This window comes from Thermobia domestica, chromosome 13, assembly GCF_964235325.1.
Source record: "Thermobia domestica chromosome 13, izTheDome1.hap1.1, whole genome shotgun sequence".
Lineage (NCBI taxonomy): Eukaryota > Metazoa > Arthropoda > Insecta > Zygentoma > Lepismatidae > Thermobia > Thermobia domestica.
In genome coordinates this window covers 218,889,729-218,908,887 of record NC_137466.1, presented here as the reverse complement: position 1 = coordinate 218,908,887, position 19,159 = coordinate 218,889,729, and the positions used below count along the sequence as shown (strand labels likewise).

The 19,159-nt window shown below is 34.1% G+C and overlaps 1 protein-coding gene across 1 annotated transcript in view; it reads right to left on the bottom strand.

The window, feature by feature from the left end:
• Positions 1 to 6,095: 6,095 nt before the first annotated feature.
• LOC145667934 (corticotropin-releasing factor receptor 1-like) overlaps positions 6,096 to 19,159 on the bottom strand; it is a 618,250-nt gene continuing 605,186 nt past the window's right edge. Inside the window, exons 7-10 of the mRNA XM_081735358.1 lie at positions 16,827 to 16,957; positions 13,728 to 13,813; positions 11,880 to 12,015; positions 6,096 to 8,042 (exon numbers count right to left, since the gene is read on the bottom strand). Coding sequence (XP_081591484.1) covers positions 7,845 to 8,042; positions 11,880 to 12,015; positions 13,728 to 13,813; positions 16,827 to 16,957 — 551 coding nt within the window. The 3' untranslated portion in view covers positions 6,096 to 7,844. The remainder of the gene's footprint in view (positions 8,043 to 11,879; positions 12,016 to 13,727; positions 13,814 to 16,826; positions 16,958 to 19,159) is intronic.

Here is a 19,159-nt window from a genome sequence, read left to right as displayed (position 1 = left end):
AGTGATTATAGCTTACGAACTGGATTTCTCCCTGTCCCGGTGGGGTCACTTGGTCGAAAAAGTGTAACACGCTTTTTCAGGCCAGCCACCCCGAATGAGGTTTTCCTGGGTTTTCCTCATTCACACTAGGCAAATGTCGAGGCGGTACCTAACTTATAGGTTCCAGGCCGGTTCCTTCCTTCCTTTTCCCCGGATTGTGTGCTCGCCGAGGAACGTCATCCCTCAAATCGTGACGGGCTAAATGGCCTTAGATGCCGAAAGCCCAGAAATCTAAGTCCTAAATCCTGGATTTCTCCCTCAGAAGCAAATCAAATAAATAAATAAAAGTGTTAGAGCCTGTCTATTTCAGGTGTTCCTTCGGAAAATATGCGAAACATACTTTGGCTCCACCCCCACCAGCCTTTTACGGAGGAAACCCTCCCTTTGCTTTAGGGAAAAAAGTGAATGACCTCGGCCAATTGGACCTTGTAATTGCCAATTTGGCATTCAGTTGTCTGGTCTTCAGAAAAGAAGATCGTAGACTATTTAGAATGGCTAACGAAGACTGCACAGTGAAGTCCGTGAAATAATTTACTGTGGCACTGCTGTCCGCATCCAACTATTGAAAGATCTCGGTCACAGCAACTTGTTTCTTCTTTTTTGATGGAGGTACGGGTAACACACATCGACAGCAGCGCCAGAAGGGTTCACTTGTAATAGAAAGGCTTTACCTTAAAATTTGTGAAAGTAAGGAATTCCAGCTAAAATCGAGATTTTGAATGGAAAAGAGCAAAGATTGGATTTCTTTTAAAGTTTAGGTGCAGACAATGCTATGTTTTTGAAATTTGACATGAAGATTTTGTTTATGCTTGATACCAATGCAGACATCAAAAGAGGATTCTCTGTAAACAAAGAATGTGTTGTTGAAATCTTCGTGAAGAATCTCTTATAGCCCAATGATGTGTTCATTCAGTTGTCTCTCAATATGGTGGAGTTGATAAAGTAGTAGTGTCCAAAGGTATGATGATCCTCGCGACGAAAGAAAGCTTTCACAAGGAGAAAGAGGAGAAGCTAGATAAAATTAACACCACTAGGAAGGAAATTAGGGCCCTGGAAGAAGAGAGCAGAAAATTACTGGAGCAGGCTGAAGAAGCAGCTGAATTACTTTTAAGAGAAAATTGTTTCAGCTCGAAAGAAACAGCGTCAATGTTAGATTTCTATCGTTTTGTAAGTTGTTAACTGTTGTATATGGTGATAATGTGAACGAAAAAATTACTGTTTTTAAGTAACAAATATTAAGTGGGCACTGTTACCCAGATGGTCAGGGTGAAAAATTTGGGGAAAGTGAAAAAATAAGTAGAATAAAAGTGTGGAGGATATTTCTGGATGTGTGTATGTATGTGTATGCATTTGCTGATGAGTATGAAAATGTATGTGTAAAGTGTGAAATTTTCACTTATCCTCCACCCCCTTCTGAACACCACACTAGGGGATCACCGCCGAACTCCTAAAATAAGGTCTTTTAATTTTTCAACTATGAAGTTTCAATCTACTGATTTCACTGACTACCCTGATGAACCACTCCCTATATTCCTAATGGAAATTCAAGTCGTTCCCACAATGTAACGAAAGTGACCGCGACACTACCGGCTAGAATTGTAACTAACTGCGTCTGCTACTGGCAGTAGCTAAGTGTACCATTGGCAAATCCTATCAGACTCACGCGCTCTGAATGATTTGATTGTATTTTGCTTTCAGTAGTTCGTAGTACCCAACTTCCTTGAGTGGTGGCGCCACAGTCTCCATAGTTTCAGCAGGAAAGTAGCTGAAACATCTTACACTATATTATTACTTGATGACTGATTTTTATTAAATAAAAATGTATTTTTTCTTCTTACGGTTCAGTACTGAAGATTTATCTGCCAACATTTAGTTTTGAGCCACAATATTTATCTTTTGGAATTTTGCCTCCAGATTTAGAATATGGGCGAGACTGTGTTATCCATTTGCTCAATAAGAAATATGTAAATAACTTAACCTATTTTATACAAACAAACATGAAACTGTGAAAAAAAAAAAAAATTAAATTATAACACGTAGTGACGCTTTAGCTCGACACTACAGCCTATGACTATTCTGTTTATAGGCCCCATAAAATTTCTTTAAAACTGTAAATTTTGAAGAGAGATCAGTGATTGTACTAAACGCTTCCAGATCTGGTACCATTAACAGAAGTATTAGTGTTGTTTGAAGTTGAATGTGTTTATTTACAACGAATAAACAATGTCGTTAAGCAAATGTTTGATTTGACTTAATGTTTATAGATTAAGGCTTTACACACTGGAGAGTAAAGTTGTGTAATTTCACATTTCACCATCTTACATATGTACAGAATTATTTATAGCTCCTAATTTTGGAGGAATAATGTTATATTTTTACCGTTCTTTTACCCGTATTTTGCATTGAGTGCGTAACCACTTCCCCGAATAAGTGCAATATTGGTTGGACTTACTCGTAGGCACGGGGCCAAACAAAGCTGGGAGAACGAACCAAGGATAAGTATGTTTAAGAAGGATACGATGAAAGTATAACATCTACAACGAGCATAGGCGACGTATTGACGAGATTAGCTGCAAATGAGTCAATAGAAGTGCTGTTTTCAACAGGTATTAACTTAAACCTTATATATGGCGAGGTCCTCTTTCAGGATTTAGTGCGCAGTTCATATAATAATTATAATTAGCTTATTTCTGGAGGAAGGACCCACTACATTCATTACACATGGTAAGATTTCTTTGTTCTTATAATTCATATACGTATATCGAGCATACACTTTAATGACACCAAATTAGATGAAAATACAGTTTTATTTGACTACATAATTACATTAGTAGCTCTTTTTAATAATATTTACGTTGATCGAAGTTTTGCTTTTTAAATTTGTCTTGTTCAAAACTTTCTGACCATTTAACCACTTCATGAAAAGTCATATACTCTTAGCCATAAACGGAAGTTAGTTAAATTAATTTGAATTGGTTGTTTAAGGTTTTTTTTTTTTTATTTTTAAGTACCAAGTTGCCCCATAGATAGCTGTATGGGGAAATGGGGAAACTTACAAGAAAACGATCTCTCACACAAAGATTAATACTTCATATGAAACCCGTTATTCTTTATTAAGTCTTTTATCCTTTGTGGCATACTATGTACGAGTTTAGTACATTTTGAATTCAATTAAGCATCATAATACCACAAATTGTTGATCTCCTCGATCAATTGATGCTTCTTTGTAATATGCTTCTGCTTTAGCTTTTCCTTCATGAATCTCCAAAAGTTTTCAATCGGGTTCATATCAGGACTAGTGCCTGGCCACGAAAGAACACTAATTTCGTTGTTCTCGAAGAATTGTGTCATAATTTTGCCCCGGTGGCATGGGGCTTCATCATGCGTAAAGATGAAGTATGCGTCTTCGAACCAGACTGCAGTCTGGGGAAGCAGTTCTTTTTGAACAACTTGTAGGTTTTGGTCGTGCTTCATTGTTCCCTCTTTTATATACAGTTTCCCAGGCCCAAAGACAGACAGACATATCCCGACCATGACTGAAGTAGGATGCTTCACGGTTTGTTGGAGGCATTGTATGCAAAACATTCCAACTTGAATTCCTTCCCAGGTCGACGTCGCACATGTTGTGAACATTCATCAGACAAGAAGACACATGATTTATCACTGAAACACACTATTCTCCAATCATCAGCATTTCAATGTTTTAGGCCTCGTGCCCATTTGAGGCACTTATTTGACATGATTGAAGTAAATTTTGCTTTCTTGGCCTGTGTGCTTTTATTCCCTCAGCACAAAGAATCCTTCGAATATTTTCATGCGAAATATCTACACCATACTCAACCATTTTTATGATAAAGTCTAGAAGTTGCGTTTCTATTTCCCAGAGCCAATCTTGTCAGTTTTCTGATACCTCTTAGCGATAGCTTTGGTTTTCACCCACACTGCTCAACCCTATTTTGCTGATACATTTGCTTCTAGCTCATTGCAACGGAGATTTTACTCACAGATTTTTGCCCTACCCCAGCTCGACTAGCAATTTGTTGTTGTATATACATATATCTTCCATCCTCCAGAAGTGTTTGCACTTTACGCGGAGAAAGGTCTCTGGCTTTCCCATTGTGCCGCGATTACAGAACTTCACAGAATAAAAGATTAATACACAAAACACGTCACGATCACTTTAAACTGGCCCATTCGAACTGTTGAACGCTTTGAATGTCGTAACTGCTTAGGACTGCAACCACAATACTTCAGTTTGTAACTTTTTGATAGAAACCACAATAACTGTCTACAACTGAAATATCACTTCCAGAACTCTCTCCCCTCCACTAATGCCATCTGCTGATCAACGGTGATATCACCTCTTCAACTGTACAGTCAACAGATGAAGGATCCTATGTTGGTGGTTTAACCGTTAAATTATATGATCTAGAGCTCCGAAATTAGGACTGCAACATCAACTTCGCATTTTTCGAGCGTGATTCTAAAATTTGAGCACGTCTGTATAAGCTCTTAACTTATACTTCACTTGTATCAGTAACAAATATTCTTACTCTAACCATGAAATATCTGGCGCTGAGATGCAGTGTATCACAGATCAATTATAAATATTTCTTTGTTACATCCATCCTCTGTGTGAAATGCATAACTTCACAGAACGAATTGTGTTGTTCTGCCTTTAATTTGACCTGACTTCCATGAAGTTTTAGATTAAAGCGAATAAGAAAAAATAGGTCGAGACAAAATTATTTCAGTCAAAATTTGAAATTGTACGCGTATCGAGATGGTGTGTATAAAGAATTTAAAAAATATTCAGTTAAAACTAGAGTATAGCGTAATAAAATATGACGGAAGCAAATCACTTTTAATGAATAATAATGTCACAGTTTCAGCAATGTATCACTGCCTTCATCAGACACATTATCTATTATTATTTATTAAAAGTTATTTTCTTTGGTCAGATTTTATTTTTGAATTAAGGCTAAGAAGTTCCAAAGCTAGAATGAACGCCATTCATAGAGTATTCTAGTTCTGAAAATATTTAAAAAAAAAATTAGCTTAAACAAGTAGAAATGAATAATACCTTTAAAATATAATATAAAGATGATTTCATCCCTCCAACCACTATCTAAAAGCTTGAGCTTTTATTTACTGTAGGGCGAGTAGTAGAAGATGAGGAATATATATATACTGGTATCTATTATATATTTGCGCTCTCCTTTTATAATTTCATACTTTTACTTAAATCAGCGGCGGCTCGTAAGGGAAGTCGCATCGGTAACAAATAAACTTTACCCGATGCTCTAATTCTTGTATGGAAATACGCCGCTGAGTTTAGAATAGAATGACAAAGATAGATGTTTCAGATTTTTTCCTTAGGATAGGATTCCTTTGATAAACATTCAGACAATGGATAAAGTATACAGGGTGTTTCAAAACAACATCGACGTTTGGGACGTGATTCCTAACACCAAGATAAGACAAAGAGTGTAGATCAACCTGGGTGCACAAATGCTTCCTTTCGGAATTATAGGCTGCTGACAACATGAAAAGATTAACTTTAAAGGTCCATAGCTCCAATAATGTGGGACCTACTATAGTCGGGTCACGACTTCACTTAGGAACTAATATATGTTCCAGAATCCTAAGGTACTCACGAAATAATTTTTATAGATGGAGTTTGGCTACGGGGATATAATTTGAAGTACTTAGGACCAACTACTTCTATAAAAAATTGTTGCGGAAGTACCACAGGATTCTTAATCATGGATATTTGGATAGGACATGTACTAGTTCCTAAGTAAAGTGTTGACCCGACTACGGTAAGTCCCATAGAATTGGAACTATGGGCTTTTAAAGTTCATTTTTTTTTTCATGTTTTCGACAGCCTATAACTCCGAAAGGAAGCATTTGTGCACCCAGATTGGTCTGTACTTTCTGTCTTATCTTGTTGTCAAGAATCATCTCCCAAACGTTGTCGGTATTGTTTCGAAACGCCCTGTATAATAATACTTAAAGAGTACTTAAAGACTGGAAAAAATGTACTGTTCGTAGATTTCAAACCTTGTACTATATTTAGAACGAAGAAAATTTTATGATAATTCATTCATAATGTTAACAGTTCTTATTTACAACCTTGTATTTGTACTTACACATGAAACAGAAATATTTTAGAACTTTTGCACATACACACTTATATAAGAATAATGTACAAACAGTGGTGACAAATGCAAATTTACATTTCTCGTGTTCGCTTCTCTCTGAAGTATTAAAAAATGTTAAAATGGCAAATCTATTATTTACTGTTACTTCAATTAAGAATCTACATAACAATGAAATATATAAATAACAAAAGTTCCTTATTAGACATGAGTATCTATTCGAAAAAATTTTTGAGATTAAATGGCGCCGATATTGGACAGTCCATCTCGAGCTCCAGATTAATACAATTTTAATTTTGTACAAATGTTTTTTATAGCTCTTTTTAGTGTGAAACAAATTTTAAACGAGTGTGGACAATTCTGACAACCATAATCTTACTTTTTACAATGTTTACAGTGTATAACAATTAGTTTAACACGGGCGTTTTCGGACAACATGTCTGCGCCATATTGTTTTATAAACCATAGTGTTTATCAATTTGTTTAAAACAATTTTATACCTTATAACAATATATAGTGTAATAGCTGACATAGCTGATGGCTGCAGCATTAATTCAACCCATTAGTGGTTTTAAGAAAGAAAAAAAGAGTATCTATTCCTGCAAATGTATATGCAATATAATGATTCACGGATCGCAATAAATAAACAAATAAGCTTTACATTTATATTGCATTATGATTCAATTGTCTTTCTGAAACCTTAATTGTGAGCTTTTAAAGCCCATTCTCTAATGTAAGATTAAAAGAATCGAAAACATAGACGATTGAAATAATTTTGAATATACTGTATCACCAAAACAGGAAGTGCAGTTCATTAATTCGTTTTAAAATATTAACATAAGAAACTGCATGAAAAAGCAAGGCTCATTGAATTTGATTATTTTATCTCCAGTAAACCATATAAAAGACTCTCATCCTTTCTACGATGTTCTTTCCTAAATAACGGTGGAAATAAAACAATTAGAGCAGTGGCGGATCTTGAAGGAAGTCATCAATAAAAATTGCAGTATTGTCGCTACAGACTAAGGAAAGGAAACTGATCTGATTTCCAATTACTCATCTTTGATACAGAAGTTGCACTTCCAGAAGAAATTCTACAAATATTTTTGATAAAATTGTATTTTTTTGATCATGTTACCACAAGTCGCCACTGAATTAGAGAATTTTTTTTTTTCTGTGTACATAATGTTGCTCACAGGAATTGCTTTATACATTCTGAAGTTATTGACAAAAGTACATTTAAGGGGAGAGAAACATTGCACACTTGCTTCCAACTATTATGAAATAGCATAATTTGCGTGAAGTATGAAAAACTTCTGAGTTTTAATTAATTGCGTCAATAACATTAACATGGATGGCTTATGTGAGTTTAGTTTCGTCTAGTTTAGAAAAGAAGAAAATTCTCACAGAACAAAGAAGTTTAAAACTAAAAGTTCACTTGAAAGATAACAAGAGAAACCACGTTGTCCACTTTCCACTCCAGCTAAACACTAGAAACAACGTTTGCTCAATTAGGCTCTTGAGCCCTGTTGTTCACATGTGAGTATTCAAATGTTTATTGTTCATTTTCTCTGGTCCATAGAAAGTGTCTACTTCAATGCTTATGATCTCGGGCTGGGTTTCCCCGCCACCACACTGGTGTCGTCACATGGGTGTTTCATGCGGAGGCTTGTTCCACAAATCGGAGCCAGACACGAAGAGAGAAGTGGATCGAGTGGACTTCCGACGAAGCGCCTTCGTGCCCTGAGTTCGAAACCTGGCAGCTATTCTGTAATACTTCTTCCTCACTGCAAGGCGTACTTCAGCGTTCAGGAAACAATACAGAAATGAAACTGATATTCCCTGAAAAAAAAAGTTAATTTTTAATTAAAACAAATGTCGTTTATGAACTGTAGCATTTTAATATAGGAGGGCCATTTTTCTTGAACTCATAGCATTGCTGAAACACATTTGTCAAGTACTTCTGTGACATGACTTGTGTTCTGTAGAGTTCTGTGAAGGTGATTACGTGTTGGTTGCACAATACTACTATATGTTAGTGAATTAGGAGCAGTTGAAGTGTGGCATGTTTGATTGATTGCTTTAAATTACGTTTTCGCATCTGGAACGGTGAGTATTCATGTAATTTCAAGTTGCACGTTATATACTCACAAAAAACTGCAGAAAGCTTGTAGTAACTTACCATGGACAGAAGGTTAACGGATTTCAAGCTGGTTAGTTGTCAAATTATAGGACGGAGATCATGCTTGTACTGCAACATAGTCGTATTTTTTATATATCAGATATGTTTACGCTTTAAGGAAAATGGCCCTCATTTTTATAATCGCAACGGTTCTAATTAAGTAATATCCGCTTCAACTGCAGGAGCAATATAATTTAAAATTAATTTATAGATCAATGCAAAATGATAAGGCAAAACTCTTATTGAATTGAAGGTTATATGATTAAATTAAGTAGAAATAATTATTGTCAAGTACGTAGGCATAACATAAGTTTATTCCTAATTTATTTTTATATATTGTATATTTATTTGCATATACTGTATTTTTATAAACTGTATACAGAGCCCGCCAAAAAAAAATGTATACACTCTTTGTCATGCTCTATTAATGACAATTGTTCTGAAATTTAAGTATGTTGTAGTATGTTTTTTCGACCAACAGATGTCGGTACTGTCAGTACGGTTAGTGATATAAGAAAATGGCAGATGCACGCTTAACATCCGAGCAGCGTAAGTACATTTTGAAGTGTTTTATCAGGTTTGGGAATGCTATCGAAGTGCAGCGTCAGTGGAGAGAGGAGTATGGTAGTGAACCACCAATCCACCTAGCAATCAAACGCCTTGTTGACAAGTTTCAGGCACCGCACAGGGAACGCTTTGGGATATTCACAAAGTAAGATCGGGAAGATGAGAAATTCGCTGTAGCTGCAGCGACCGTTCGTCGTTCTGTTAGGTGTTTGGCCGCCAACGGCCAACATTTTCAACATCTAATGTAAACATATGCTTACTTGAAGGTTTGTAACACATGTTTGGACAATAATTAAATGTAATTAAGAAATATGATATATAGTTTGTTTTCTTAAACAGCCTATACATTTTTTCTGGCGGACTCTGTATTTACTTGTTCTGTGAACTTAAAAAAGCAAACCAAACCCAGACAATTAGAAGGTTGATGTAATTGGAAAATGACGTCGATGATACAGGTGAGTTAAAATTACGTTACCATTCAAATGGTGTAAATATTTATTAAGGAAACACCAAACATATATTATATCAAACTTTTTTCACTCATTAGCTTGATTTGTTAACCTCTTTCACTTCACTCACCATATTTTTCTTGGCTTTATAGATTGGCTGACCGGTTAACAGTGGATTGATGAAAGTGTATGATTCAACGACTATAGTCCGTTGAATGTTTCAGCAGCGATTTTCTTGTGATCTTCCAACCCGTTTAACAGTTTACCGCATTTATCAAAAGTTTGTGGAAACTGACTCGGTAGTGAACAACTATTGAGAAAATGCAGGACGCCAAAGACCAGAAAGATGTGAATTGAACATTGCTGTTCTGCAATAAGCCCTGTCGCAGAGTCCCTCGAAGTTAGTAGACGGTGCAGTCTTGAAACAGGGACAAAAAACAGTGTGCCCTATCTTGAAACATCATATGACCATACCACATCTCAGTCATCCAAACTCTCATAATGACACATAAACGTGTTAGAGTGGAATGCTTTCAGATTTTAGCTGAAATGCAGACATTTTTAATATAATGGCATTCAGCGATGAAGCTATTTTTCACACCTGTGGATTTGCCAACCAAAACATGACTTTTTGAAGCATTTAAAATTCTCAGGTTTTCGGAAGTCCGAACGTACGTGAGCGGAAGGGGAATGTTTGGTGCGTTGTGACCAACGCTTTAGTAATTGGGCCCTACTTTTTTTTGACACCTCCACAGTGACGTCAGACGTGTGCTTAACGATGCTGCAGCAGTACGCCATTGATGAACTACCACTACAAATCCGATTTGCAGAGTATTTTCAACAAGATGGTGGACGACACCATTATACCCTTACTGTTTGTTCCCATCTCGACAATACATTTCCCAGTCAATGGATTGGTCGTGGTAGACCATTGCGCTAACCTCCAAAATCCCCAGATTTGGCACCCTGTGACTTCTAGTTATAGACTTACGGGATATGGTAAAGGAGGAATGTGTTCCAGGAAAATTCGCGGTATCAATGATCTGAATACCGGAAGGGGATGTGACATCATCCACGAGCTTCAAATGCTAGTACTAGATGCTTTTTTTTTCAACAATCACCAGATACAGCTCAGAGGCCATTTTATTCTGGATATCTAACAACAACAACAACAATAACAATGGAAAGGATTTGGGAAGGTATTGGCCAGGGCCTGTTTAGCAGGTACCATCCCGGCATTTGCCTGGTAGGACTGAGGAAAACCCTGGAAAAACCTCAGTCAGGATGGTCGGCAGCGGAAATCGAACCCACGAGCTCCCGAATGCGAAGCCAACGCTCTACCACTTGAGCTACTTCGCTCGGTACTTTATGTGTTGATCATGATGGTGAAGATGTTGAGGCCATCCTGTAAATTCTTTATCACATTTGGTGAATGGTAAACTTCAACCATTAGAATGATAACATAATTTTGACTCACTGTGTCATTTTTATTGAATTTTTCTTCAATAGAAAAACAATTTAGCACAAAATGTATTGAAACGTACAAAATTAAATTGTTTTTAACTTTTTATTAATATATATCATCATTGGTTTTTGAGACTAATGTAGTTTTATACCTAAAACAAGTGACTAAGTGAGTATACACATTATTCTTAGCTTTTAAGCATATGACATATTATTAATCACAAATCAATTATATACAGGTAGAATTTATGGATAAATAAATAGTTGGTTTAAATAATTTACTGGATAAATGTTGACAAAAGACATTTTACGAAAGCAGAGTAGTAATATGAAAGCGTATTCTGTCTTCTAGTTTTGTTGTTGTATAATCTACTTAACTATTTCTTCACTGTTCTCAATTTTACTAGTTCGAGGAACTTTTCCAATTTTATTTACAAAATAACTATGTATAGAATTAAAGAATACACGAGATATGTTGAATTATTTTTTACCTTACAGTTTCTTGCGCTTTTATCCCAAGATTGGTCTAAATTTCCTCTGTCAGTGTGTTAAGAGAAGGGCTTTATGTACGGATATACAGTGATTCGTGCCCTTTCTGTTTATGTACCCAATTTGTATAAAATTTTATGTGGAAAACAATGAATATGTTTCTGTTCAGTTAAATGTTTTGGAAATCCTGCTGTTAGTGTCCTAATTATTTCTAGTTCTACTCTACTCCTTTATGTTCATTTTCGTATTTCTTCCTGACATGTCAACATTCATTGCACTCATGCATTGCTTTATATATACTACTACAAAATCAAAAGAATTTAATCGATAATTGTAACTGAAATTAACAACTTTTAGGAGGATGTCATCATCATCATTGTTGTGCCTTGAAATCATCATTGTTAGGAAAGAAGAGAAGTTTACAAGGCATGGTTTTACCATCAAAAATATTTTAAAGATATAATTGTCTAAACTTTTATTTATAATGCCAGCACTAAAATAAAATAACTCTTGGAACTCTAATATTACCTGTGATGATTGAAGCACAGAATTTGTTAGAAGATATGCTGCCTCGAATGTTCCATCATCGTGTGGATTTACCGGAAACAAGAAATTGGGAATCCCTAACAGCGGGAATAATACTGCTGTCGCTTTAACTGCTTTCCTGTAAATGAACAATTTACAATAAACAGTCATTTATTTTTATCAATGATTACCACATGGCCATTAAATATAATTTCTAACGAATTGATTTAACTGTAAGTAATCATTTCAACACATGGTCATGGACTCTACATCTATATGTCTGTCTCTAGGAAAAAAATAGATTAAAAGTTTTGACAGTCTGTATGCTAACAGTATTTAAATGCATAACTGCGATAGAAAAGCTGACTTGCACTACATTTTTATTTATGATTGTGCAATGGTTTCATTATCCGCATTCGTTTCTTGTATTTTAAAAGCTCGTTTATGATATTTAACCTACCACACATGTTATAAATTTACTTATAATATTGAATTTCTGGATGTAGCTTCATTACTCATAAATGATTTATTAAAAATACCATTAAATATTACAATTGCGTACTTTTGCGTACTTTTTCGTACAATTGCGTCACATAAATTATTTATTAATAATACCGGTAAATGTTCTAATCACATTCTCAATCATAGATGATTTATTAATAACATTATTAAATACTCTAATAACTTGCTTACTCATAAATTATTTATTAATAATACTATTAAATACTAATTATGTTATACAATAATAATCCTCTGTATTTGTATATTCAAGTGACTTGTGTATATTAAAAGAAAATACATTTCTTTTTAACGTGAAGATCTCTATTTTAAGTTATAAAATACACAAGAACGAACTAAAGATAAATCTAAATGTATAAATGTTTGTTTCTGATTTTTATTTATGTAGCTAACGATTCAAGTGGCTTCCTATCTGGTTCTAGTGAAAACATAAAGCGCAAACATGTAGTACAGGGTGGTCCAAAAGTAGGTATATAACCCTGCATTGATTAAGTGTGACAGTTTATTAAGATAATGATCAGGTTATTTAGTTCGGTCTATTTTGACTTTAGCGTATAAGTGAAAGAAATTAAAAGCAAATAATAAACTAGCCTAAGTTAAACTTGTCTGGATAACAGTAAGTAAATTATGTAAAATGCCATAAGTCAATCATAAGAGACTGTATACCTACTTTTGGACTACCCTGTATAAGCAATGATAAGAATGGATAAGCAAGGACTTATAAAGAAAATATATTTTGTGAGTCTTTAAGGAAAGAATTAAGAAAAATAAATAAAACTCATAAAAGTTTGCTGTAGAGTATTGTAATCTGTGAAACAGAAACGTGGCCCATTATGCTCAAAGGCCGAAATCTGATTAAAGGTTTTCGATATGTGGGAATGTGGCTGTAGAGAAGAGTGAAGATAATTAGCTGGGTCGAAGGAAAGAGTAATGAGAAAGTGTTAGGAGTAGTAGGAAAACAAAGGACAAAATTTAATATAATTAAAAAGAGAAAGAGAAACAGGTTGGAACACTGTCTGAGAAGGAAAATGATAGAAATAACAGTGGAAGGAAAAAGAGGGCCGAAGAGGTTAGAGTTCACGGACGAGATCGCCACGTCAGGACGAAGATGTTGGCCACTGTCCATGGTACATGAAAGTTTCTCAATTTCAGGAAGAGACGCGCCATATTAGCAGAATGAAGACATACAGTGTTATATTTTCTTTACTGTACAGAAAAGTATTCTGGAAGAGAGAAAGTAAGTCAGCAACTAGTTCTGAAGTTCCCTCTTCATCATTAGACATAAAATAGAATACACAATTAATAATAGATTTTAAAAATTACGTTACCTACCGAATCTGTTCAGTTTCCAACGTATTATTGGCTCTTAATTTTGTTACTAGAATCCTCACAACATTCACCAAGAAAAATAGATTTACCTTAAAATGAAAAAGAGAGGAATTATTATATACAATAGGTGAACTTTGTTTATTACTCGTTATACTTGTCTCAACATTTTTAGTAATCATTTATAGACAAATGTCTAGCTATGATGTAAAAGTATTTCTATATTTAAGGGGGCGCCGTCATATACTCTCGCCCCGGGCGCTGATTTTCCACGGCACGGCCCTGACACTGAAAACTATTTCTACCATCTCTTGTGCACAGTGCAGAGAAACGACTGGAACGTACTCAAAGATCCAACAACTAATTCATTCGTTGCAGTTCAATACTAAGCATTGTCAAAATATGATGAAAAGTTTTGCCTCTGTGTTGTGTGAATAAATAAATAAATATTAATAAATAAATAGATATTTACTAAGTCTAATGAAGTCATTGCGATTCCATCAATAATGAATAAGCAATGGACAGTTATTTGTTAAATGAATTAATGTAAAATGGATAATTTGGTTCTCCAATTATCATGAATGACAATATTTATTTATGCATATATAAATGGAAGAGGATATCACATCAAGTTGTCACATTAATTCGGTAGCACAGTTAATTTAAAACAGGAGTTAAGAATTGTACTCAATAACAAATGAACAGTTTTGAATTCTACAAATCCAGCTTTCCTGCTAAACAATTAGTAATATTGTAAAACAACTTGAACACTGGCAGATTCAATTATTATACTATTTTGAATAACAATTTAAGCTTTGAATAAAATTCCTGTCTTGAATAATAAAAGCGGCATTGAGTAGGGAAATTACAATCAGTTATGGATAAAATAATCTGTACAAACATTGGGAGTTAATTCCTTCTTGGAGTGCCAATAGATATGCTAGTATTGTTATTGTGTTGTTTACTTTACAAACTTAACTATATTGCAATATATTTCATATTGGCAGTGAACACCATGTGTCCCATATTGATAAACAGAGACGTGCTTCAACACTATTACTAGTAAGTAAACGACGGATATCACCATCACCGACGGGACACGAAGATTACTCCCTTCGGCACGCCTCCACGAGCACACCGAAGGTTGGCTATATAAGCAGTTGTCCCAAGGAAGAAGAAATTAGTTTTTAACTGATCGCTCCTCATCTAATATCTCTAGTTGAAACGGGCAAGATATACTCCTTTCTCTCCAAGCTGCAATGGGAGGAAGAGACTCTTCTAACCCTATTTCCATGTTGCAACGGTCAGGAGACTCTTAACCATACCACTGTGCTGCAACGGGCAAGAAGTATCTTCACCTTTTTTCCGTGCTGCTACGGGCAGGGTCATTTTAATCATCAACCTTAACTTCTGTGCTGCAACGGACATGAGGTTTCCTTGTATTATACCCTGAAGAACTCTTAGAGACTTGTGGAAATCACTTATTTGTGATGTGTTGTATTATAAACTGCAAGATACTTTTATAGTTTTCATAATAAAAGATGAAGGCAAAAACATCCATCTACCGTTTGTTCTACCAAATATTATAATGTGGTAAGTTTGTGGTACTGTATGCGAATATTGAAGTTTGCCGTTTGACAATCTTTGCTAAATGTCGATTCCATCTCTATTCTATCTTGTGGTAATGCCGAGTACTTCAGTATTGTTTAGTCGTCCAATCTGTTCTTCTTACTGAATCTTCTTCTGTTGGTTGAAGCTAGAATGTTTTATATAGTGGTTATGATGAAAGTGCGAAATCCTGATGGAGGATTCATCCACTTAATACTTCTTGAAGAAAATTCCTCCCATTTAATAGAAGTTAATAAAATGACCAGTATTTCATATGTAATAAACATAAACTGAAAATAAAATGAAATTTTATATGCCATTAATAAGTGAACCAGTTGTTAACAGTATCCCTAACCTTGCATAGTTTAATAATTTTGGATGTTCAAATATATGAACTTTCTGTGTCGGAACGTTTCAGTGTGAAAAGTATTTTTTCTTCTTTCTTTCTATTTTAAAGCACTGTTGTCTCCCTCCCACTTCGATTGTTATGATTTCACAATTATGCCCTGGTTATGATTCTTATTTATTTGGGCCACTTTTGTTTTTTACTTACCAAATTGTGGGAAAATACCCTGACGTAGTATTTTTCTCTTTCTGGGAAAAAAACTTCTATGTTCGTCATACGTGTTCTGTTTCGAGAAATACAGACAGAGAGTTTCTCTGAATGTGTTGTCTTCATGTACAGAAATAATTTCTAATAAATAATAATCCTTCATTCTTTATGAACAATTACATAACATATGTACAGCTGTGGGCAAAATGAAGGCATCTAGATAATGGTTCTTTTTTAAATCTTAAACACCTCCATTCATATAATGTAACTTCATTTTCCATTTTTTACCTTTCAGCAACAATAGAAGAAGATAAAGTCTTGGTTTTGAAAACAACACAAGTCGAATTTGAAATTTGAACGAATTTGCACTTTTCATGGCGCCTAAATATGGGAAAAGTGTATTTTGGATATCCATTTGTTCGTCCAGAAGTATGTACACACACTTTGAGCCACTGCTCACGCATATGGATAGAACTTTAAACTTGAGAATTTTAGGTTATCCAGAATGGAGGAGGGGCGGGACTTAATTTCTATTCCCAAAGATAAGGTAGTTTACTGATGGAGAGGAGAGGGAAGATGAAAATGAAAATAATAATATTTTCTGAAAAACAGCTTTAACGATTTTATATATATTTCGTAAACTATATTTGCGATTATAGATTGTTTCCAGAAAAATCGAGAAGGGGTAGTTTACTCTTTGGATGAGTTTTCTTATATCTGCACTATTTTCTTGCAAGTGGCGCAGGTGATTTTTCATATGAGAGCAATTTGAAAAGTTTTCTGTATAACCCAGAGACAGTAGCATTAGTACCTTACCAAGTATGTTATTATTATGAGCGACGTTCGTATTATTATGTGATTAGTAAACAAAAGCTGAAGTTATAGGTAATTGTTATTATGGAGTTCAAGAGCATGCCTGTTTATTTTAGAAAATTATAACTTACCAACAACTCTATGGTCATGGGTGCAGTGAGAATCCAAATATGAGGGAATTTGTAGTAATGGGCCCAACACGGAGAATCACTGTAAATAATCATACACGCAGCCCAAGACGATACCAGAGCAGCGGGAAGACCTGAAACGAAGTAGGTACTTAGTTACATAATTCAGCACAACACAATTATATCAAACAAGCAATGATTTTAACCATCATACTTACTATGAAGCGAAAAGGTGAAAAGTAACTGCTAAAATTTGATAGAATACTCTGAATTCGGCATGTTAACTGGTGATTGATCCACAATGTATGACAAACCCGAAAATAACATCTAAAGGAACTTTATGGAAAATAGACGTTGATCAAATGCCTTCAAATATTTTCATTTTATTAATTTCCTTCTGATGAAATGACTTCATAGGCTCAAAATTCAAAAGTGGATACCTTTTAAGATAACCGAGGGAAACAAAATGTTTTTGCACGTGCCAGCGACAATGTCGATTATATTTTTTGAAATCCACGTGTATGCGTGTGTGTCATTTGCGGCGATATAAAAACATAAATGGATCCTGATATGTGTATTTTCAAATATGATACTTCAAAAATATAGGCTACGGTAAAAATTCAGGACTGGATTCTTGATAAGGAAATAAGAAGCTGCATTGTCTCAGAAATATTTAGTCGCTTCATTTATTGTATTTTTTGCATACGTGTGCATATGTGTTTCTGTGTTAGTGGTATTTCAAATTTGCATGTTCTATTTACATATTGGTATGTATGAATATGCTATTCAGTGTATGTAATTTGCATTTGCATATCTACTTATATACATAAAATATTGAATTTTCGAAAAAAATGAGTTCTAATCTCGATTGCATAAGAAATTACTCAAAAATTTTAATGTATATGTATTTCACTAATTATTTAATAAAGGAAACAAGTAATTTATATAATTTTCAGGTTGCAGTAACGCGAATTATGTTTTTCTTTATTTGTTTTATTTAGTAGGTTGTGGAAAGAGGGCTTATTATATTATATCATAGATGTGTCGTAACACTACCTCGATCACGCACAAGAAAGTCAGTCATATGCCCTTACTATATAAATGTCCTCTTTTCTTGTTTCATTGAACAGGATCACACATAAAAGTGCTTTTTAAATTCAATCCTGTTTAAGTAACCATAACCATCTCCGAATATAGTTGGCCAGAAAAGCTTTAATTCATACCTTAACATGTATATACTACCCTGATACTCATATCTGTTCTGATACTTTCGTTACATAAAAGGGAATCGCAAATGTATTCCAAATTTCATTGAGACAGTCTCGCTTATTATGACTGACTCTGTGTTTTGACAAAATATTTGCGATTAAAGAAATCACAAGGTTTATATTAAAAAAAAAAAAAAATAACATAGCATGGTTACATTAATAATACATTTCACTATTACGTATTGAAGACTTGCTCTAAATCGGAGTTAAAATATTTAACCTTTTATTTTTCATAAGTTCTTGCCCAACTATGTTACGAGATAGGATATTTATATTATCTTATAATAACAATTTATTTATTTATTGATATTGGAAGCTGTATATTAGTATCGAAGCTATATATGATGATACTCACTACTTAAAATTGAATCCAAACTATTATTTATGTTTAAATTGGTGGAGGGTTGATATTTATTAATTTATTTAATGTTATTTATCTGAGGAAACCGTTATGGTAATCTTGAGAATGGCAATTTTGATTTTAGAAAAAGCCAAACGGAAATGTGATTGTTAAGAAAATTGAAAAGGACATTAATATTCTATAATATTCTACAAACAAATTTGGCTTACTAATCCATCAGAAAAATAATGTTACTTAGTAAATGTAAAGATTAAAATGAATCAGCCTCAGATGATAATTGTCAAATGGCACATAGAAGAGATACAAGTGCTACTTATATTATTTATATACTACTTAAGTTTAATGATATTTTCGATTGAATATATGTTAAAATGTTAAATACTCGTTTCTTATTTGAAGATAAATAATTTCGTCGTCCAAAGCTTTAAATAGTTGTTTCTATTACCGTTTTTTAATTTTAAATGTCCTGTTTTCAACTTCAAGATTTTTGCATTTCCGAAACCACACTTCGGGGTTTCCAAACAAACTTACGAAGCATAGAATTACTATAAGCATATTATAATCGTACATATCTCTAACTTATGATTATATTTTATTATTTTATATTATCATTTACATTTTGTGTCGGTGTTCTTGATTATTTTACTTGAAATCTCCTCAATTGTCATGTAATAGACAAATAAAAATACCACTTATTAACCATATTT